The sequence below is a fragment of the Rosa chinensis genome, chromosome 5 (genome assembly GCF_002994745.2).
Source record: "Rosa chinensis cultivar Old Blush chromosome 5, RchiOBHm-V2, whole genome shotgun sequence".
NCBI lineage: Eukaryota > Viridiplantae > Streptophyta > Magnoliopsida > Rosales > Rosaceae > Rosa > Rosa chinensis.
The window spans coordinates 63,604,860-63,626,630 of NC_037092.1; the positions used below are offsets into that span (position 1 = coordinate 63,604,860).

General features: G+C 38.0%; 3 protein-coding genes across 3 annotated transcripts; all 3 read right to left on the reverse strand.

Annotated features, from left to right (window-relative positions):
• Window positions 1-533: 533 nt before the first annotated feature.
• Window positions 534-3,953, reverse strand: LOC112165875 (double-stranded RNA-binding protein 2). The gene is made up of 3 exons (XM_024302573.2): window positions 3,338-3,953; window positions 1,996-2,215; window positions 534-1,606 (listed from the first exon to the last, which is right to left on the reverse strand). The coding sequence occupies exons 1-3, from the start codon at window positions 3,581-3,583 to the stop codon at window positions 837-839; spliced, it is 1,236 nt and encodes a 411-aa protein (XP_024158341.1). The 5' UTR covers window positions 3,584-3,953; the 3' UTR covers window positions 534-836.
• A 5,244-nt stretch (window positions 3,954-9,197) lies between these two features.
• On the reverse strand, window positions 9,198-9,671 carry LOC112163820. The gene has a single exon (XM_024300076.1). It carries the CDS (start codon window positions 9,669-9,671, stop codon window positions 9,198-9,200), a length of 474 nt encoding a protein of 157 aa, XP_024155844.1.
• Window positions 9,672-12,329: 2,658 nt separating this feature from the next.
• On the reverse strand, window positions 12,330-20,136 carry LOC112165214 (vacuolar fusion protein MON1 homolog). Its single transcript, XM_024301666.2, has 14 exons — window positions 19,499-20,136; window positions 17,716-17,795; window positions 17,539-17,610; window positions 17,359-17,398; window positions 16,817-16,918; window positions 16,557-16,678; window positions 15,911-16,043; window positions 15,686-15,777; window positions 15,323-15,404; window positions 15,127-15,191; window positions 14,670-14,972; window positions 14,463-14,554; window positions 13,882-13,946; window positions 12,330-12,636 (listed from the first exon to the last, which is right to left on the reverse strand). Exons 1-14 carry the CDS (start codon window positions 19,961-19,963, stop codon window positions 12,541-12,543), a joined length of 1,809 nt encoding a protein of 602 aa, XP_024157434.1. The 5' UTR covers window positions 19,964-20,136; the 3' UTR covers window positions 12,330-12,540.
• Window positions 20,137-21,771: the final 1,635 nt, after the last annotated feature.

A 21,771-nucleotide genomic window follows, 5' to 3' on the forward strand; every position in this document is an offset into this window, starting at 1 on the left:
AATTTAATGATTTGATACCCAAACAAATTCTCCTAGAATTCTCATTTTAAAGATCGACTCTCATTTGACTGATACCCAAACAAATTCTCCTATAATCCTCGTTTTAAAGATCGTCATTAGAACCCACTTCAGTCTCACCCATGAATCAACTCATTGAACTCACTTCAGTCTTTCATGAATCAAACAAATTCTCCTAGAATCCTCATTTTAAAAATCGACTTTCAAATTTAATGATTTGATACCTAAACAAATTCTCCTAGAATCCTCATTTGAATCAATTCGGTGAACCCACTTTAGTCTCACCCATGAATCAATTCGTTGAACTCACTTCAGTCTTTTATGAAACTTAATCCCGCCACTACAAATTGCAACAAAATGTTACTTTTCAGCAATGCAAGATGAAATGGAGATTTTCTTTCAAAGGAGGAGCAGTGTATGACAACACATTAATTTCTCTTAATATAATTTGATACTTAAAATACTATAACCATGTCTCATCTCTTTCTCTAGCACACAGCTCTTCCTGAATGACATGCATAATGCAATGATCAGTTCCAGGCAGAAGATATATGATCCCATCCCAATTATATGCAGAACTATTAATCAGAGAGCCAAAAACTGACACAGCTAACTCTTGAATGGCATTAATATAAGACCGCTAATTCTAAACCAACCTGCCAACTGTCAGCTTTTAACGAAATAAAAAAGGGTAGATGATTACGAAAGATGGTGAACTAAAATGAAAACACATATAACAAGAGAAATATGACAAAACAAGCTTAAGGCCAACACAAGCATCTATGTCTCCCATGGTTTTAACTTCTTCCCGACCACCTTCAAATTTGTAGTAGTTCCAAGGCTTGCACTGTCTTGGATTCCTGCAAATCGTTTGCAGATGCACTTCCAGTTTTTTCCACTACTTGAGCTATTGATTTATTTGGAAGGGGAGAGGCAATAACAGCAGGAGAAGCTTCTTTTGGGATGATTGGAGGATCTTCTTTTCGACTGGTTGGAAGATCATCCTTTTTCGGATCATCTCTTCTCACCGGTGGAGCAGCAAATACAGGCACAGCTTGCCTCATAGTGACCGGTGGAGCCACTCGTACGGGTGGAACACACATTCCCTGGCGGTGCAATCCAGGAGGTGGTGGAAGGGGTGGTGCAGAGAACACGGGCACTGATGTCCTTATAGTCACTGGTGGTGCCATCCTATGGCAAGGAGTCCTCATCTGTCGGATGGGGACATAAGGAGCTGCTCCTGCAGCAGGGAATCTCTGTGGACGCGTCCATCGGCTTTCCACTGGAGAAGAATGTGAGGTTGGTACAAGACTTTCATTTGTAGCATTCGATTGGAATCTGCTACGAGGTGCTTGCTTTTGACAAATTAGGGGGAGTATTTTTGAGGTCATAGCAGATGGAGGCTGTGGACTCGTAGGCCTGGGGTTCTGAGCTGGAAACTTCTTTGGAAACAGTATAGGAGCAGTGGGGTTCGCCATTGACATTTTCTCCTTCAACCGATAATTGAGCAAGGCCCGTGCTATAGTGATCTGTTCCAGCTCATCATTATTCTCATGTTCAGATGAAGAACTTGCCGTTTCTTTTGCCACTGCCAAAAACAAAACAAGTTATACTCTGCCCAAGACACACAAGCAATGCAAAATACATCAACAAGCTTAAAAACTTAAAAGGTTTTAAGATGCCACACAGAAGTAAAACTGCTCTTTCACAAATTTATTCGAGGAGATGAACTACTTCAAATATGCCCCAAATGTCGTACAAAAGTAAGGAAAGAAAGCCACAAACTATTTTATGCGGCAATAAATGAAGACATTAAATCACAGCCTACAACTCCAAAACGTTGTTTAATGCAACAAAATGGTTCACCTGACTTGGTCAGATGGGACAAACAGTAAGGATTAACTTTCTTTTATCTCAGTTGTAATTCTGGTAGGATTACTATAAGTTGGTCATCTACACCCATATTGAGGGACTCACATTGTTTCAGAGATGACCAAGCTGCCATTGCAGCATTCTTCTCTGCTTGTTTTTTGTTCTTGGCTGGGTCGCCTGTGAATGTGATTCCAGCCAATTCAACTGTCCCGGTAAAAACAGGTAGGTGCCCAAGGCCAGACCTGAATGTTGTGTATTGCGGCAACGGAGCTCCAACTCTTTGAGCAATTTCCTGCAAGAGGTTCTTGTAAACCCCCGTCTCATCCTGCGAAGTGCGGCCACATCAGTATCGAGAATATATTACCATATAACTTTTTTAAAGTGCAACCCATTGTGTGTGAAAATATGAAAGCGCGTCATGCAAATTGGAAACAAAATGGGAAAATCAAACTGCCCGTGAGTTTGACCAATATTTTTGAGCAAACTGTGACTTTCTACTTCAATGAAGGAAAATTCTGGATATTACTCCTGGTACAATATAACCTATCAATCATTGAAAGGGGAAATGAAACACATGCAAATACTACTCAAACTCGGCAGAAACTGGAAGTCATATTTTGGCACATGCTTATGAACATTTTGTCGCAGCATAAATCTTGGTACGTGGAGTGCAAAAGCCATACAGATCACAACTGTCATTGACAAGCGATTTTAATTTCAGCTGCAAAATAACCAATGGTTCCAAACTTCTATTGGCAAGGACCACAGCTTAGGAGGTGTTCTATCAACTTATAAATCGCAACCAACCCAAAAAAGAAGCATGAAAGCACAGTTTAATAGGCATTTTAATCTACCTTGAACCCCTATCAATTCTACCAAACTGCACTCCTCCTCACAACTTTAGCCAAAAAAAAAAAAACAACTAATATTTTCCAATTCCATGAGTCAAGTTATGTATTAAAAATTGCTTCGCCATTCCCGGCAACCAATCCGGCGGTCAATGAATTGGATTCCATTAAAGTTTGACTGACAGCCCACATTTTTATGACCCAAAATACCCCTCTCCTTCAACCGTCTAATTTATGGCATTTCCATTTCCCAGTCGTCAGCTTACTCAGAATTCAAAGAATCTCACTGCCTGCTACTCCCAAAGAATGAGGACACTTTCGACATTTCACCCAACTCTAGCCGGCCGGTGATCTAGAGCCTAGACCTCCGATCACTCACAATTTAAAGAAGAAGAAGAAGAAGAAGAAGAAAAAAACAAAAAATTTAATTTCAAGAAACAAAAAATTTTAATTATTTTCAGCGCCAAAGCTTATCATCATGTTCATACACTAATTGATCAGTGAGGAAACCAAGCAATTAACCAAAAAGCCACTGCGGCGACTGAGGGCCACGCGCGCAAAACCCTAACGGCGTGAATAGGGAGAGAGGGGGAACTGACCAGTATCCTAGCGGCGAGGGAGTGAGAGGGGCCGCGGTTGGAGAGGTAGTTGAGGGCGACCTCGGCGGCGGAGTGCTCGGCCTGGCGGAGAGTGTTGCAGTAGTGAGGGCTCTCGAAGATCTCGCCGTTAAAGTTGACGGTGGCCTTGAAGCGTGGCGCGTGGTCGGGACCTTCCCGAATGCACGTGTAGGAAGGCAAATTGAAGCAGCTCCTCTGGGCCAGCTCTTGCAGCTGGTTCTTGTACATTTCGCCCTCTACTCTGGAAAATCAACTCTTCTGGGAGCAGCCAGTAAACTCAGCTAAAGCCTGAGGCGAAGCCGAGACACTCGGGTCGCGGGTAATGGGGCGCGCCGGACCCAGATCGGATCGGCGGCGTTTCGGCCCGGGACGAAAAGGGTCGGACCGCGGCGCTCCGGGCGGAAATGGGTCCGGCTCGGATCAGAGGTTTTTAGGGTTTTTTTCTTTTCTTTTCTTTCTGTTGGGGGCTGGGGATTTGAAATTGTGAATGGAGAAGAGAGAAACAGAGAGAGAGAGAGAAAAAGGTAGAGACTTTGGAGAGTTGGGGGATGTGAAGCTGAGAAAAGCAGAGAGAGAGAAAAGAGGGGGTAATTTTGTGAGAGAGAGAGAGAGAGTGGAGTTTTTGCTTTTTGTATTGTAATGATAAAAAATAAATGATAAAATAATTGGGGGAGTTTTATTTAAATAATGGGGTTTATTGATGGGAGTCAACTGAACGTTAGGCCTGCATGGTTCATGGATGTGATTCTTTTTGGCTAGATTTTCTCTCTTCTTTTCTTGTTTTTATCCTCTTTGCAAGAACCTTCATGTACAAGCTCATATCTGAATTTGGTTTCCTGTTTTTCAATTTTTCATTGATTTAACTCACATGAGTTTGAGTGCGATGCTTAGAATGGTGGCTCACATCTCGCGCAAACGCTAGTGATTCAGGGCGTTAAAATGTTTATGCATGTCGATAAATTATAGTTCATTTGATTATTGGCGTTATTCTATCTCATTCTACGATTCAATTCACTTTAGAGAAAACTTAAATAATTTCATATATATAGTCATTTAGGGGTTCCATGCTTGATAAAAAAAATGTAATCATATTTTTGATTTACAGTTCCGAGGTAATTTTGTACGTTCACAGTGGATATAATAAATATATATATTTTTGTAAAATAAACGTATATGTACAATTCAAAATCACACTTACGAGTCACACAAGCTCGCCCAACGAGGTTTGTTTTTACAATGCAGGTTGTTTCTGTCCACATCTGATCTATTTAGAGTCTTGCAGTGCATGTAACGTTTCACTTTAAAACCGACGCACGATTACCAAGTTACGGTTATAAATCAGCCACTCACACATCAAAAATGTGATTTCACTATGTCATTTCTTCATGATGTGGAGTACAACTGTGAAAAAGGAAATAAAGTGATATCTTATTAGTGTTCCAAAACATTTTTATTTATATTTGAACCAAAGTTTTGAGTTAAATAAATGCAACGGGTGAGTGCTATAATGTAAATCAGATATTGACGTTACTAACCCAAAAAGAAGAATTTAGCTACCTATTGACGTCTAATCAATGTGCTCTTCTCTCTATGCCTGGCATGTGAAGACACATAAACCCAACTTATATCAATCAGTCTTCAGCTGCATTGATTGGAAAAGCATAGCTACCTGCGCCCTGCCCTTCCTCATTAGTACTTAAGTTTGTGTCACATTCAAAATTCAATACTGCTACATTACTAGAGGTTTTAAGTTTTGTGTAAAATGTATGTGACATTGTGCAATCTGCACTTCCGCGTTTTTTTTTTTTTAGAGGTTTTACATATTTTGTTAATGTTGATTGAGATTCAATCTATTTTTAGTGGTCAGGAGGAAAAAACATTTTGACAAGGAGATCTCTAAGGGTAAAACATTAATGAAATTGATAAGGTGCACAAGTAGATACTAAAAAGCAATTATCTTCATTGTGGATAAGTCGTCAAGTTAAGGCACACAGAATGACCTTCTTGGATGTGATCATGTGTACGTGCACGAAGTAACATGAAATTCACCAAAAAAAGAAAAAAACCCAAATTGGCTAAATTGAAAACAAAGTATAGAGCATAAACTTGACACACATAATAAAGTAAACTTGGCTAAAGATGATAAAAAGAGGGGACCAAAAAGATAATTAATCACCTCTCTCTTTCTAAGGGCATGGTAGATAATTGAAAAATGATAAGCCATGGCCAAAAAAGAAAAGATAAATGTTGAGGTGGCATAATTACACAGTCAATGACCTTATGGTCAAATGATATACAGGTCTTTTTGCATCAACGGATGTATGGCACCATCTTTCTTATGCTTAAAGAATAAAGGGTAGAGACTTTTAAGAGGACCAAATGCAATTTAGTGCTTTTTGTGTATATTATCACAACTTGCAATGCAATCTTAATAATCTTCAACAAGATTTGAAGCCTATTATGAGACGGACAATTTTTAGGAAGGGTGAACTAGCATATTCACATTTATTGTCGATTAACATATTTTTACTTAAAAAATTTATAATTCAATCATTTATGTTGTATAAAGTAATACAAAGATTAGTTCTGTAAAAAAATCAATCAAATTGAAGACTTTTTAGTTATTCATTTTTATGAAATATATAGACGGTTCATCATAATAGTAGTAAGTGTTGTTAGAACCGTCATTTGTTTGGTTCAATTAGATAATTAAACGATTTCCGATTCGATTGATTTTTTACAGAGATGATATTTAAATGCTAATTTAAGATATGGATTATTGGATCAACAATATAATGTACTAAAATCAACCCCTTAAAAAAAAAAATCAATTATAATGATTAAGGGATTAAGATGAGTGACCAATGTGTTGGCGTTCAAAGCTGTTAATTTTGTGTAGGATATGGACCAATCCATTTGGTCCCTATGACCAATTATTGAGTTTGGGCCATATACCCTTTAAGACATAATAAATATAGAGTGAGTATTGACCTACTAAATAATTCACTTATCAATCCACGTAGAGTAGTATTTTCTTAAACTATTGACACGAGACACTTTACGTCTTTACATATATGAGTACGATGGGCGAAAAAAAAAGGCTAGAGTGCTAATTACATGTGAATCTGGCAAATTATGTCATTTTTGGGACACAACTTATATCCTAAGTTCAAGCGTGGTATCATGGTTACTCTATTGTGGCTGTGCCATATCATTTAATGAAATTATTTAATATCAATGACTGCTTGTTTTGTGGATTACCAAAGTTGTTGAGTTAAGGCGAATAGAAATGTTCCTCAAACCATCAACGCCAACATTAGATGGCAACCCCCTCCCCTTAATTTAGTCAAACTAAATTTTGATGGATCTGTTGCTCTGCTGTTCTTGGTTTCATTATTTGAGATTGCTGTGGAAATCTGATCGTTGTGGGATGGAGGAGAGTTATTCAAGTAAGTGTACCTTCTATTGAAGCGCATTAGCACTTAGAGAAGAGTTGAACAAAGCCAAACAAAAGGCTGTTAAGAAGATCGTGATTAAAGGGGACTTGAAGCTAATCATTGATTGTGTCAAGGGAGTAAGTGGAATTCCATGGAGATTAAAAGCTATCATTCAAGACATTCGTTCGATTGCATGAGATTTTGAAATTTTTCTAATCATGCATGAACTCAGATAAACAAACTTTGCCGCAGATGCATTGGTGGATCTTGGACATTCAAAACCAAATGGAGAAACTTGAGAGAACTATGTTCCTCCTTAATTAGAACTATTATTTTATTCGATCAATTAGGGTCTGGGTGTAGTAGAGGTTTTTGTATTTAAAATATTTTTTCTATAAAAAAAAAAAAAGATGCAGTTGATACTCAAAAGAGTGATTCACATAACATTATTTTTTAGAATTTTGGATTCTTCTAGGTTGCATGCAATTGGCTAGGAAACACGCTTTAATTTTGGTGATGTGAGATTTGTAGTTGTTAATGTGTGGCTTTTGCTCGTTCTGATTTCACTCACTCATTTACAATGACAATGAAAATGTTAAGTGGGAATGACAATGGAAACAATACAACAGCAATGTCTCACAATAATTTGAGCTAATGACAATGTGTTACAATGACATAAATGGTATTCATGAGTGAAAGGTGGCAAATTATGTAGAAAATTTACTGGGCTATCAACGTTCAAATAGATTTGAGGAAACTATGTGTACTCCTTCCCGATCATGGTTTAGCCGTAACAAATGTAGAAAGAGAGGCTAGGAGTGGTTGCCTCAAGGATACCACGGTTGCCAGCAACGAAGATCTGATGAACTGTAGAGGCCACCGAAGAATGTCGTTGGAGATTGGTGTGGCGTGTGGGAGGCTGGTAGATAATGCTGAAGTGGGACTGTGGGAGAGTCATCGGGGCGAAAAGGAAGTAACAAACCCACTAGTTTCTCCTCCCGGAAACAAACGTCGTGGTCAAATCCGAAAGGGCAATTGTCTCTTGGTCTTAAAAAAAAAATCTATTTTTTAATGAAATGACAACAGTTAAATCAGAGCCCTGAACTTAATCTTTTATTTTGTATGATTCTACTGCTCTTACATTTTCTGTAATGCGTTTATTTAAAACATATATAAAATAATTTAAATTGTAATTCTTTCTATTACATTCAAAATGACCATATCATCATTTATAACTTTACTTCATAATATACTTTTTTTTTTTTTTAATATGGAAACATATCAATAGTATGCCATGGTTCATAAATTAAGAATAGTACAGAAGACTATTCCAATAATACATTTTTGCTCAGAGTAGTCTATGTCAAATAACAATATCTCGCCTTGCAGGCAATCTATTCTATCTAATCTTAAACGCCGAACATGCAATTGTGGTACGCTAAAGCCAAGCACTTCTACAAGACTCATAGAGACATTCCTACTAGCATAGACAATCAAAACTAGGATCACCTACTAAACCACTGTAGGTTCCTTCCCCTTAGACGGGTTAAAACCATTAACAACCTCAACCAAAGTGATTTCCGGCAAACCATTCACCAACTTTTCCTCCTTTCTTGAAAGCTTACTCTTTTTCAATGGGGATTTTTCCACCGGAGAATCTTTCATCGAAGAAGCTTGAACCACCTTGACCTCCTTAGGTTTATTGTTGCACCGTACCTTTTGGCCTACCTTGCTTCTTGTTAACCTTTTTGAGTTGGTTCACGTTACACAGACCCATAATCATAGCATCCAGGTTAGTTCTTCCAACGGCTAAACTCAACCTCATCTTCTTTAGAGATAAACCCTCTTCATCTACTCGCTTACATCACATTCCACACTTAAGAGAATTCACTGCATGGACCGATGCATGCATAGTCGACACATCTGCTCCATCTACCTCCTTTCCTGAGCCATCAGATTTTGGCTCGCTGTCATTGCCATCCAACTCGTCCACAGTTGAGTCTGTCTACACCCCAGAACTACCTTCTCCACTTCCACCAGATGATTTCATGTGCACTACTCTCTTCATCTTAGGTTTAACAGTCGGCACAAACCTCTCTAAACTAACATGGGGAGTCTTCTGTCCCCTAGAGACCAACATCGGCCCTGCATGCGGTGTGACATCAACTTGATTTAAAGCACATTTCAGGTTTTGACACGCGGAGGGAGCATCAGCTTGCAGCTCTTTTGGCAACAGGTTCCCAAACAAGGCAGACCAACATGAGTTACCAGACCACAATCCCTACATCTGCCATACAATTCTCAAAAAAGAAGTCCAGATCCATCACAATACCATCCTTCATGGTGAAACTTCGCTGAAAGATGATAGGTTGCATCAAATCCAAATCAACCCTAATATGAATTCTTCATGCATCAAATTTTGTGGTATCCTTTTGAACAAATCGACCCATGGCGCTGCCAATCCTGTGAAGGCAGCGATCAGTGTGAAAAGTCGACGGTAGACCCCGCAGTTTGATCCAGAAATTGAGGTTGGTGAGCGGCACATCTTTAATTGCTCCAACTCCATCATATGGTGCCAACACCACTGGAGCCCTATCAAACCCCCATATACCACCCCGGAGGATCTGGTTACGATCAGTAGGGTCCGACAAAGTAAACAGAAAGCGATCATCGTGCTCCTGGACTGTGTAGCGGCCATTCAACCTCCATGCTCGCCGAAACATCCCCATAAAAGATCTCTTATTAAAAGCTCTGGCTGTCAGAAGTTTCCCAACCAGATTCGTCTGAGTTCGACGCAGTCCTTCTCCACAAGGAGGACGCAGATCCACCGGACAGCGTGCATCCGCCAACCCTAGAAAAGCAGCCAGACTCACAACCATCTTGTCGACGTCCTCCAGTCAAACAGAATTAGATATTTGTGAGCTAGGGTTTTTTTCCTCCCTCTCGCATGTGTGCGGCTAGGTTTTTTTATTAATAACAATAACAATAAAGCTAATGTTTCACTATATGTGCTACTTCAAGATATACTGTCGTTACTACTTAAAAGTTAAATAAATAGAAAAACTGTGAAATCTCATATCAATGCCATAGTGCATGACACCACATTTATATTATAAGATTTTTTTTCTCAAGTATAGAATAAGATAACTTAAATATATTTCCCAAGTCAGAGGACCATGGATCTCCAACATCTAGGGCATCCAATTACCAATTTAACCCCAAGTCGAGTCGTGCAAGATTATGAATGTTCCATTTACGAAGGGGGTGTTATGGTCATCAAAAATTGTAATTAACTAGCAAAGTGCTCCATTTCACAGTTGATGCACGGAGAAGATAAGTGGGGAACAAAACAAAACCAAAAAAAAAAAAGAGTTTGTTTAATTAATCTCCGAAATTGATAGTGTTTGACGGACTGAATTTACGAGAATGCCACTAATGAGTTAATAATAGCACTTTCGACGAAAATGGGTGCGACGCGGTTACCAAGTCCACAAAAGAAAAGAGAGATGGGAAAGAGTAAATGAACAAGTTTGAAATGCTTTCCCCCACTCGGATTAATTGCTCACTTCAATCTCTCTTGTTGTTGAGGATGATCATGATGGAAATTGATTAGCATTAAATGAACCATAACATCATGTTCGATGTTAATTGATTAAAAATTAGGCTTATTTGTTGTTGCATCTTGTGGAGGATGAGAGACTTGGATGAGTTTGATCCCCAAAGTCAACCAAGCTTAATTTATCTCATTTTCAACAAAACAAAAATTAAAATTAAAACAAGAGAAATAACATAAAAATAAATAAAAAATATGAATGGAACATTCAATTCTTATGATTTATTTGGATAAGAATATTACACTTCACTAAGTTGATTATTAAAATCGTCTCACATTTTCTTGTTAAAATGTTGAATGATGCTCATCAATTTTAAGAGAAATCGCAATCATCATTGATGACGTTAATTATTTGTGTTATTTATCTGTTGAATTTTTTTTTTCCATCACGTTGAAACTTCCAACTAATTTGGTGAGAGAGTACTTTGCTATGTTACGTCAATTACTGCATTAAAATACCATTTGGTGTAATGATTTTCCTAGTCAAGCTTAAGCTTTTATTGTATTTTGACGACACTTTTTGTTCAAGATCCCTGGGATCTGGTTTGTACTGTTTTTTTTCCCCAGCTGAAAAATAAAAACCCCCTTTATGTTTACATGACATCCATTCTCCTAAGGTGAGAGTTGTGTGAGATGCTGGCTTTTCCTCTATAATGCCCGAGACAGAGCATGCTCGTGCAATCACGTATCTTCTTCCAAACATGTTAGAGATCTCTGGCGATAACGGGTTACAATTATGTGAGGTGTTGGCTTTTCTTCCATTATGCTCGAAAGTGATTTATGATACAAATGATCAGAATCGAGCTCTCTTCAAAGTCTTAAGAGGTTAGACATGATGGTTTTCCTTGAGAGCTATGGTCAATAACACTGTATTATCACTGCTGAGTTACTAACTAGTAACTACATAGTTCATCCTAAAGCTTTAAAGATCCCAAATAAATGCTGGTTTCAGAACACATCTTCTAAGCAATGGTGGTCAACTCTCCCCTATAAAGACCTCAACCAACTTCATTACTCACTGCTGAAGTAAAAATATAAAAGAAAGGCTACAAGGCTATAACTCCCCAGTTCACAGAGTGACCATTCCTCCATTAATACACCTTTCTATTCATCCACTTCACTGCTTCCCTGTGGGACGTTTAACTCGGTAATCACAGAAAAGAAACCAAAAGAAGAAGGCCCCTTTTCCAGCAACACCATTAATACACCCACTACCTCGAAGGAGAAGACTGAATCCAAATAATATCCATATGATTAATGAGTCACCGCTGGACAGCCTAAATCATTCGAGAAGCAGATCGATTTAGTGAGCCCTAATGTCCAAGGCACACACCACACAGTTGAGTGAGATTTGAAATTGCTGTACATTCAATATCCCTGCATTCCCTGTGGGCTATCTTTATCTAGCTATGTACATCTTTCTCTTTGTTTTTTTTTTTCAAATGAACACCCTCAATCAACAGGAAGGAAAAATTTAATACACATTCATAATCCACCATCCAGTGTAAACAGTAAGCATGTTACCAAAGCGATCAAGATTTGGGATCAAACCAAAGTGACAGTCGAAGAACACAACATGTGCCAATTGCAGAGGCATCTGCTAGTGTTTTAGAGACGCAACAGTCCGGAGAAGATGAGTAATGGTCTGCTTTGGAAGTTAACAAGTGCTTAACGGAAAAAGAATGCAGAAGAGAATACTATAATCCGGAAAACATTCCTGAGAAGTGAAAAGGGGTGTGATGACTATGAAGTAGTGCGTGGCTCTTTAATGCCACAAACCCCACAAGGGAGCTGCAAAAGAAATGAGGCTTAACTTCTGATAGCAGTGAGCCACATGTAAGAGGGACAGAAATTTTTTTTAAAATGCCTCTTCCAACATTCAACAGACATATTGCACTGTTTCTTGTAAGCAAACACTTGCGTGTAAAAACAAAGTATAATCTATAGCTCTTTTTTCTTTGATTGCTTTTACATTTGTTGACAAATGCAAACTTTTTGAAGCTGAACCAACATTGGCAGATTATAAGCAGCATCTCATGCCAAGTCAATGTGTGAAGAAAGAAAAAAGACTGCTTGAATCTTATTAAATAAGCAAAACTATGGTACATGCTGTGTTACATAATATAAACAGGGTGTCACCATGAAAAGGGGCTTGCACCCAGCAAAAAAATCTCGTTTTCCACATCTTTTACCCACTGGCAAACACGGTTGCAAGTTTTTATTGCCAATGCCTGAAAAACCATAACAATACAAGATGAGAATGCTTTCAATAGAACAGTTGAAAGAAAGTTTCGTACGAACAAAATGTACAAGTCCTGAACCTTTTTCTGCCACTATCTTGATAAGAAGTTGATTTTCCTCAAATGCTCAAATGCAATGACTTAACAGAAAATGCATGCTATAACAGGTAGAATTTTGCTCGTCACTTGTTAACTAGCGGATGTTACTAGCTGAGTCTATCTAACCATACATGGTGCTTAACATGCCACAAACTATAACATGGATGTCACAATCAATCTTCTAGTGTTCTAAGGTAGCCCCATCGTTCGTTTCCTTACATTCTTTAATTCTCTGATAGTATATTTTAAGCCATCTGTTGTCTCACTAACTTGATTTAAGCTAAAGGCTACATTAGCCTGATGATATGATCACCTTTCAATAAATTTAGTATATCTGGTAAGAGTTGGTTGGGTTAGAGAAACGCTCCAGTATTCTACTCTTATCTTCGGCTTCTTAACCAAAATCAGATCTAAACCGCTAACTCCTACGAGTTGGTTGGGTTTGAGACACACTCCAGTGTTATATCTTCGGCTCCTTAACAAGAATCAGATGTCAAACCCCTAATCCCACAAAGATGAAACTGTGATTCTTCTGAGTTAGAAATAATTTCCACACCCATTAGTACACTTACACTTGGTCTCTCATATCTTTGCTATATAATAGTTCCTCCCATGTTGATGATTGAATTCAACATCTCTTCTACAATGGGCACTGTAGAAAGTAGAAGCCAAGTTCATCAAAAATGGCAAACCTTGTATTGCCCCCAACAGTTCCCCAAGTGATAAGCCTCACAAGCGAAACACATTTCTCCCCAACGTATCCCTAATGCTATGCTTGGTTTGGTGAGGTGGACGAAAGGGAAATGAAATTTGGATAGAAGAGCCGGAATGTGCCCGGATTCCCCCCTCCCTAGGGGGCTGGGGCTCACATCTTGCAATTCACCCGACATAGGAGAATTGGAGGCTAGATGAAGCAACAAAACAGTAAAATGGCTATATATCACTTTAAATACACAGACCCACAAACTTACTTTTTCATTTCTTTTCCCTCCTTTTTGTTCAATAAAACCAAACAAAATCACCACAGGAGCCAAAAGCATCAAATCTGTCCATTTTATTCCTTTTGGTAGAAGTGCATGTGGAAAAGTATTGCATAGTTGAACAAGGTAAAGAAACAAGAAATAGTTAACAAACTACCTTGTCTGCAAGTGGATCAAATGCTGCATAAAGCTCAAAATCCTGGGTGACCCAGCAGAGTAGAACTGAAAAAATGAAATGATTATATATCATCAGGAAGGCATCACTATAAAACATCAAAGTAAATAAGAAATATGTCATCCCAATCTCATATCGTAATAGGGAAAGGGTACCAAAAGACTTGACACAGCTTGACTAACCTAAGAGGGGTTATCAATATGGCCATTAACTTCTTAGGTGAGGCCTCAAAAGACAAAGTGGCTAGGTTTGAAATCACTAATTTATGAAGACATTAACTGTAAAGTTTCACTAGATGCCTGTTTGCCAAACCAACATCAATATGGCCATTAACTTCTTAGGTGAGGCCTCAAAAGACAAAGTGGCTAGGTTTGAAATCACTAATTTATGAAGACATTAACTGTAAAGTTTCACTAGATGCCTGTTTGCCAAACCAACATCAATATTCAGGTTTGAAATAATCATTCCTAAACCGATAATTTTGACATTTAGCAATGAAAGTGCATCAAGTAGAACAATATTTTCAAGTATACAAACACATCCACAAATGACCCAAAACTTACCATAATTCTCATCTCTTCTAAACTGGGTTTTGTGGGGCCCAATTCCTCTTTCATGCATGGAAGCGTAAAGCTTCTGGTAAGCTCTATATAATCTACAAGAAAACAAACTAATTACCCTAACAAGAACAATAGAGTGACATACAACTTCATTGCGGGAGAATCAAATCTTATGTCTAAGCAATTTACTGTAAAGTTCAGCTTTGTAACCTTTTCTGCTGACGAGCACTATTTATTGGTGCTGAGAACTCAGAAGATACATATTGATCCAAAAAGATACTACGATATACAAAATGCCAGAGTCCAGCAGGGCCACCTACGCCATCATATGGTTCCCTGAACCTGTCGGGAGAATCTGTTGGAAGTGTGTGTTGGTTCAAATGAGGAGAAAAAGATCCAGATCGAGGTAAAGGATCAAGAGGCAACTCCTCAACACGCATTCCACCATCTAGCATGGATCTCTGAATCTCACTGAGGACACTCGACTTCAGAAGGACCATTTCAATACGAATCCTATAAGGTCACAAAAATTTATAGGGAGGAGGTGAGCATTAATTTGCAAGGCAATAGGATGTATGAAAGTTTCCCGTGAAGCACCCCTACAGCATTAACGTCATTTATCAACGCTAGAGTCAGCTGAGCAATTACAAGTCAACAGTTAGCATACCTGCAATCTTTAAGATGATAGAAGGCTTCTGAACTAGTAGTAAGCAACATCAAGTATGTGTCAGCCTACAACAAGAAAGTATGTCTCAGATCATAATAACTAGTATAAGAGAAATAAAAAGTAGATAAACATGAAACCAAGTATAAAAGCAAGGCAATTTAATTTACAGAGGAAAAATAATGAATGAGTCACTCACATCGAAAAAATGGACATAAGCATACAAAAATGCCATGGCATTATATCTTGGCAAGCAAATTGGTGAGAAAGATTCAGATGTCCTGCATAAAAGACATTTCCGATTTTAAAACAAATATTTCACCTGCATATATCTCTCGATCATTATCTCCCACTACTTGTAACCATCACAGATGAAAAGAACGATACAAATCGCTTTCTAATTTGTCCAGTACTCTAAAGTTTTTGAAAATGTACTGGAAACTAAGGAACTACTAGCTTCATTGCCATCCCTGATCGTGTATTGGCTATTGCTAAAAGCATGAGATGAGACTACTTTATTTTTGAGGAAAAAGACATGACTTATCCAATTTAATCTACTTACCTAAATGATTCTGATGCCATAACAAAGTTGGATAGCAATAGCATGTCATCAGGATGAAGAGACGCTTTCTGAGCACCAACAAGACTGATAACCTGCAATCAAGTTTCCAGTTGTTAGATTGCTCTAATTTTTTAAATTGAACCATGCATTTCTATTAAAACCTTTCTCTTAAAGAAAAAGTGTTGTCCAAAGTATTAACAACAGAAAGAAGATGAATGGCTGGACCTTGTGTTTGCACATCAATATTGCAAAGAGGACACCTGAATCAGCAACATCTTGCAATATGGCACCTGCAGCTTGCCTTGTCGCATAAGCAAGGGGAAGACAAGTATATGCATGAAGAAATGTGGCAGGATTCCTGAATTCAGAGAAATGAGGAATAAATGAATAATATTATAAGCATCATCTGGTCAGATCTTTTTCTCCTATGAGCATGAAATTTCAGGGGCAGCTTATAACAACAAGAACAACTGGAATACAGCAGTGACACAGTTAAATAAACTGCAAAGTAACATGCACTGCATGTATAAATTCAATTCCAAAATAAAACTTTTTTTTTTGTTCTTATGCAAACTTCGTATTAAACAGAAGGTCAAGCTAACAAATAAGTTCTCAATAATATTGTATATCATTTAATTTCTGGAGTGAACAGTCAAATTAGAAATGATAGTTATTCAACCAGTGAAGCAGCCCCCTCCCAGTAAATTGGATGATCTATTTGGCAATATATCACTATCAGTAATAGAGGCATCACTAGTTCACTTGTAAAAATCTGATCATGAGGGGCTATGACAACAATATATTAAGGTTTTCACAAAAATAAATTTCCATTTCCTAAGTTAGGGATGCCAAGGGGAGCAGAGAAACAAACCAACTGAAAGAATGGATGAGGGAAGAGAAGACAATATCTGTTCCTCCCAGCAAAGGTGTCATATCAAACTTCGGATTCTTCTCAAAACATCTATTTACTGACTTCGTAAGAATAAGCAGCATCTGCATCCATACATCATAACTTATTAATGAAGTGCAATTACTAAAATAAGATCTTTAAGTTATTCAATAATTATCTAAACCAAACAATGGAACATGATAATCCATAAAGACTTTGGACTGGGAAGAATTCAATACTACCTGACCGTATATAAGTTCCAATTGCATTCTTAAAGACTCATAAGGCTCTTCTGTGCAGCTGATGCATACCAGGTAAATTGGTCCCTTGACAAGAAAAACCACCTGAACATACAAATATTAATGCCCATTATTACTCCAGCAAAAAACTAACAACTAAGCTTTCTGAGGCAGATAAACATCTACTTGAAATGTGTAAAACACAATAAAAGTATGACACATCACATTCACACAAGCATTTGAAAAATGTAAAAGCCAAGGTGTCTTGCAGATATGTTCAAACAAAACACACACGCACATATATCATCATGACTTCAAACTCTGCCTAAGACAGTGTCAGCGTGGACTACTCACAGCTATGTCAATAACTGATTTTAGTCCACAGTGGTAAATTAAATATTAGACTGATCGTAATTTTATATATATATATATATATATATAATGCAAGTAGCAAAATCAGAAAGCAGTTCTTTTTATCGGCCTGTGATCAAGGAGTGTTAGAAGTACTCATAACTCAAGGAATGAAAGAAAAAAAAAAAACAGACCTGATGCTTCCCAGCCCTAACCAATTTGACACGATCTCCACTGTAAAAAGATTAATGAGCAAAATAATTGGAAGTCTCCTCTACAGAATTTCAATTCAAATTGAGCTCTAAGACTGGACAAATAACTGAAGAAAAGAAGAAATCATATGAAGATAATCTGCTAGATTGAGAGGTGTGTACCCATTCTCAACAAAGGAAATTATGGCTTGTAATGTTGCTGAAAATCCTGCTAGTTTGTGTTCATCTCCATGTCTGAAAGAAGAGGTGCAAGAGAATACATATATCACCATGTTGTACATAAATTAGACTATTATCGTAGACTTTGCACTTCTTTTTTCAACAGGTCTTGAGACAGACCTGGAATATATTGGTTTGCCAGAGTTACTTAGTATGAAAAAGTGCTTCTTCCTTTTTCTCCATGATATGGAAGCATCATCCTGCACTTCAATTGTAGATCAAATTGCAGTTATCCTTGAAAATCACTATGTCAGTCGGCATTTAATTAAAACAATTTGCATGGAACGAGCTTTTATAGAAAAGAAGACACTAGCCGCTAGGGATAATTCCAATTAAGCTCTCAAGTAATTGATGACCAAGTAGCAGTTGCTATGTTACCTCATAACCATGCTTACAGAACCAAAATCAGAATACCATCTTCTTCTTTGTTCATGTGACTTCCTTACATTTTAGTTGTTTAGCTCTATGAAGATAATAAATCCATATACCATATAATTTAGGACAAAAAAATTACTAATACTACAATAGGAAAATGTTGCGGAAAATCTGCATGTCTATTCAAATACATAAATGCATGCAAATCAATGAAATGAGCATTAGACAATATATTTCAACCTATTTCTATCAGCAAGAGCACCCAGACAGCTATATAATAAAAGCATACCTCCTGAGTTCCATAATATCCTAAATTCTAGATTATGCTTTCTAATCTGGGCTTCTAATGTGTACTTCAATTTGTCTGCAATTGCAGCATTTTGACTGTAAGAAGACATCAAGATCCTAAACTTTGCGCTGGCTGCTGATTTGATGAAAAACTCATCCAACTGTAATCATGGGTTGCACATTACATCTAGAAATATGAGCATAGTAATCAAGATTTGAGGCCTAAGCATAAATTTCTAAAATGAACTTTAAAGATACACATTATTATTTACTGGTGATTACTGTGAAACACTGTTTTTTTAGATAGGCCCTGCATTTTGGTTTCACAGCTGTGGCAGTCAGTGTGATTAGGTAAAATTACAATTCGAGAAGATAGATTGGGTAAGCACCTAGTCTTTTTTTTTGGATAAAGGCACCTAGTCTTTCTTTGGGCATTTAAAGGCAGTTTGAGACGGCAATTCTGAGGTCAAAGACATGGTGAGTTTAGATAAAGTGTAACTGCATTGCAAAGTTAAATATTTCTCCTTAGATTGTGTAATTCAAGGTGACATGCACACTTCATCAAAAGAAGTTATAAGTACATGAAATACAAATAAAACACACAAAATACATTTTGCAAGTGTCACAATTTCGACATCCCTAGTAACAGAAGTGGTAGACTCGATTTAGTTTCCAGTAGCAATTATACAGATATTTGAATTCTCACTGCCCTTGACATTTGTCTGGGGCAAATAAAGTCATTATAAATTGAGGCATTTAAAAGAATACATCCACCTAAAGTAGAATCTTTTACCAATTTGAAAATAGCAAAATACTGAAATGTATAAATTAAGTATGTGTGTTAACTCAATGCCATTTCCTAAGGAATTTGGCAGATATCTTGTCCAAAGACCCTTAATCTCTCTCTCTCAATTACTAGTATTTCTTTTAGCCGTGCTAAAAACTCCGTGCATTGTTAAAGCCACAGTCAAACCAGTTCCTGTCACACTCTAAAATACAAATGCATTCCTCCAATTCCACATATCCTTACACTTAACGAAAAAATGAGCATCAAATCTTACTTCACACTCAATGTCCAATGCAGTCTAAAATCCTAGCAACAATTAAGCTCTAAAACTAACACCTCACTCTACAAATACACAAAATGACAGAGAAATACATCGAAAACAATCCAATTGTCACATACATTACGCAACGAAAGTGTAAAGCAAGTACATAAGGAGTTACTAGAGCACAATACCTCATCAACATGCCGTTTTCCGGGCACCCACGGCGCTTGTGAATCCGAAACACCATCAACAACCTCAACATCACTAACTGCCGCAATCTCATCGATCCCGGAACCATCACTACTGGCACTACTACTCCCTCTGCCGCCGGCATAGCCGCTGCTGCTAGGGCTCTCCGGCCCGTCGGCCTCCAGCTCCGAATTGCTCCTCGCCCGCAGAATACCACCACCTCCACCACCGCTCGATTCCACCACCTCAGACGAACCAGACGGAGCCGAATTGGTCAGCGCTGCCACCTCCTCTTCGTTCTCGATCTCATTGTGATTGTTCCCGCGCGGCGATTCATTTGCGACGCCGTTTGCTTGGCTATCGGTGTCGGATAACGCGAGGGCGGCCAATTGGTCCTCCGGGGGCTTTGTAATCGGGTTGGGCTTCGGGTCGGAGGTTTCGTCGCCGGAGCTCGACGCGGAGGTCATGGGTCAGGAGATATTTGATGGAATAGGGCGAAAGTGAGAAAATTAGGGCTTGAATCGGGGTTTCGGGAGATAGAGAGAAGGCTTGTGCCTACCAGTCGTCGGCTCTGTGCTGCAAATTAGAAGCGCGGCAGTGGGAGACTCTGACCAGTAGGTGGGGGTGGGGGGGTGGTGCCTCCGAATTGAGACTCGTGGAAGTGGGTACCGGTCGGGTCAGTTAGTTATGATTTAACACGTTGCGAAGGGACCGTTGGAACCCGACCCTGAAATTGTTGGGTCAATTTGCTCAATGGACTCAAGTTGAGCCCAGAAAACTTATGATTTGTTTGGACACCTGCATGGACTTATTGCACTCATATTCAAACTTTGGACTCAAACCTACTTTGGGGCTGCATCTCTTGGATCCAACTATTGGAAAGTTAATCCTTCAAAGATTTCCAAATACTTTCATATAAAATGACATCCTCCTGGTAATGATCATATTAAGCTGAATTTTGATGGTGTTATTAAGGAATGTAAGGCTTCTATTAGTTTTGTTCTAAGAAACAATGATGGCTATTCTTTATTTGCGGTCTCAAAAAAAATTGGAGAACCTAGTGTTTTGGTTGCTAAAGCTACAACTCTTAAGAGATGACCTGTCTGCTGCAAAGTTTTATAATTACTCAAAGCTTTGGGGAGAAGGAGACTTCAAGGTTCTCATTGACTGTATTCTAGGCAAGCATGACACACCTTGGCAGATCTTGTCTTTGTCTTCCCCTTAGGCCTCGTTTGGTTCACGGAATAGAAATCAATTTCCTTGTCTTTCCCATGGAGATGAGAAATTAAAATTCATGTCCGTTTTCTTTTCCAATATTTGGTAAAATAGGGAAAATATTCAAGAAAGACTATTTCATTTCCCTTCCAGTGTTTGGCTGGTTCAGGAAAGGAAAGAGAAAATATATCAATGTTCCAATAATACCCTTGTATTTTAAAACTTATCATCATGAATTAAATTTGCAATAACACATTTGAGTATGGATATTGTAGTCCTAAATTTTCATAATAAATGCTGGGAAAGAAGAAAGGAAAATTAATCCCATGAATTTTGAAAGGAATCATCTTTCACCCTATTTTCCCCTCTGTCGGGAAAATAGTTCACAAGTTTGTGTTTACCAAATAAAGGAAATGCACAATTTTCCTTTCCTGATTCCTCAAATATATGAACTAAACATGGCCTTACTGTATTCCCACTGTTCCATTTGGATTAGCTGGAAGGGGGGTTCTTAGAGGATTCCAGTTGTAGTTTGTGTTCTGTTGTTTTTTTTTTTTTCAGTGAATAAAAAAAAAAAAAAAACTTTGGAGCAGTGATGGCATGGTTGGGTGGCATTTCCACATTGCAAAACCGGTGAGATCATCCAACTACAATCGTTTCAGTCAACAATTTAACCGAAGATTCTATTTAAATGAACCAACAATAAGCAGGACAAAAAACATATAAGGATTCGTTATATCTTCTCTCCACTTGTTTTTCTCAAGTCGAGTAGTCAAAATTGACATCTATTCTTCTCGTTTCTATTGGAGTACTTGCAAGATGTTTGTTATATTCTCCAGTTTACAAACATCGTTTAACATATAAAAATTTTACCATAATGTTTTGTAAAATGATACTAAATTTTCAATAGCATTCATTTTCAATAGCATTCCATCCGAATGTTATGGCCAAACTATGGTATTTTTTTTGAGAAAATTTTAGGAACAGTACACCAACTAAGACCCATTATGCATTTGTGTACATGAACTTACAAATTATGAACTTTGGTACACCAAATGTA

What these genes read in the sequence shown, in the direction of transcription:
- LOC112165875 (XM_024302573.2), bottom strand. Translation starts at nt 3,583, where the DNA reads ATGTACAAGAACCAGCTGCAAGAGCTGGCCCAGAGGAGCTGCTTCAAT. An exon ending in CCCTCGCCGCTAGGATACTG is followed by an intron (nt 2,216 to 3,337) that starts GTCAGTTCCCCC and finishes CGCACTTCGCAG; the next exon opens with GATGAGACGGGGGTTTACAA. An exon ending in TTGGTCATCTCTGAAACAAT is followed by an intron (nt 1,607 to 1,995) that starts GTGAGTCCCTCA and finishes TGTTTTTGGCAG; the next exon opens with TGGCAAAAGAAACGGCAAGT.
- LOC112163820 (XM_024300076.1), bottom strand. Translation starts at nt 9,671, where the DNA reads ATGGTTGTGAGTCTGGCTGCTTTTCTAGGGTTGGCGGATGCACGCTGT.
- LOC112165214 (XM_024301666.2), bottom strand. Translation starts at nt 19,963, where the DNA reads ATGACCTCCGCGTCGAGCTCCGGCGACGAAACCTCCGACCCGAAGCCC. An exon ending in TGGAACTTATATACGGTCAG is followed by an intron (nt 16,679 to 16,816) that starts GTAGTATTGAAT and finishes GTATGGATGCAG; the next exon opens with ATGCTGCTTATTCTTACGAA. An exon ending in ATGGCATCAGAATCATTTAG is followed by an intron (nt 15,405 to 15,685) that starts GTAAGTAGATTA and finishes TCTTTTATGCAG; the next exon opens with GACATCTGAATCTTTCTCAC.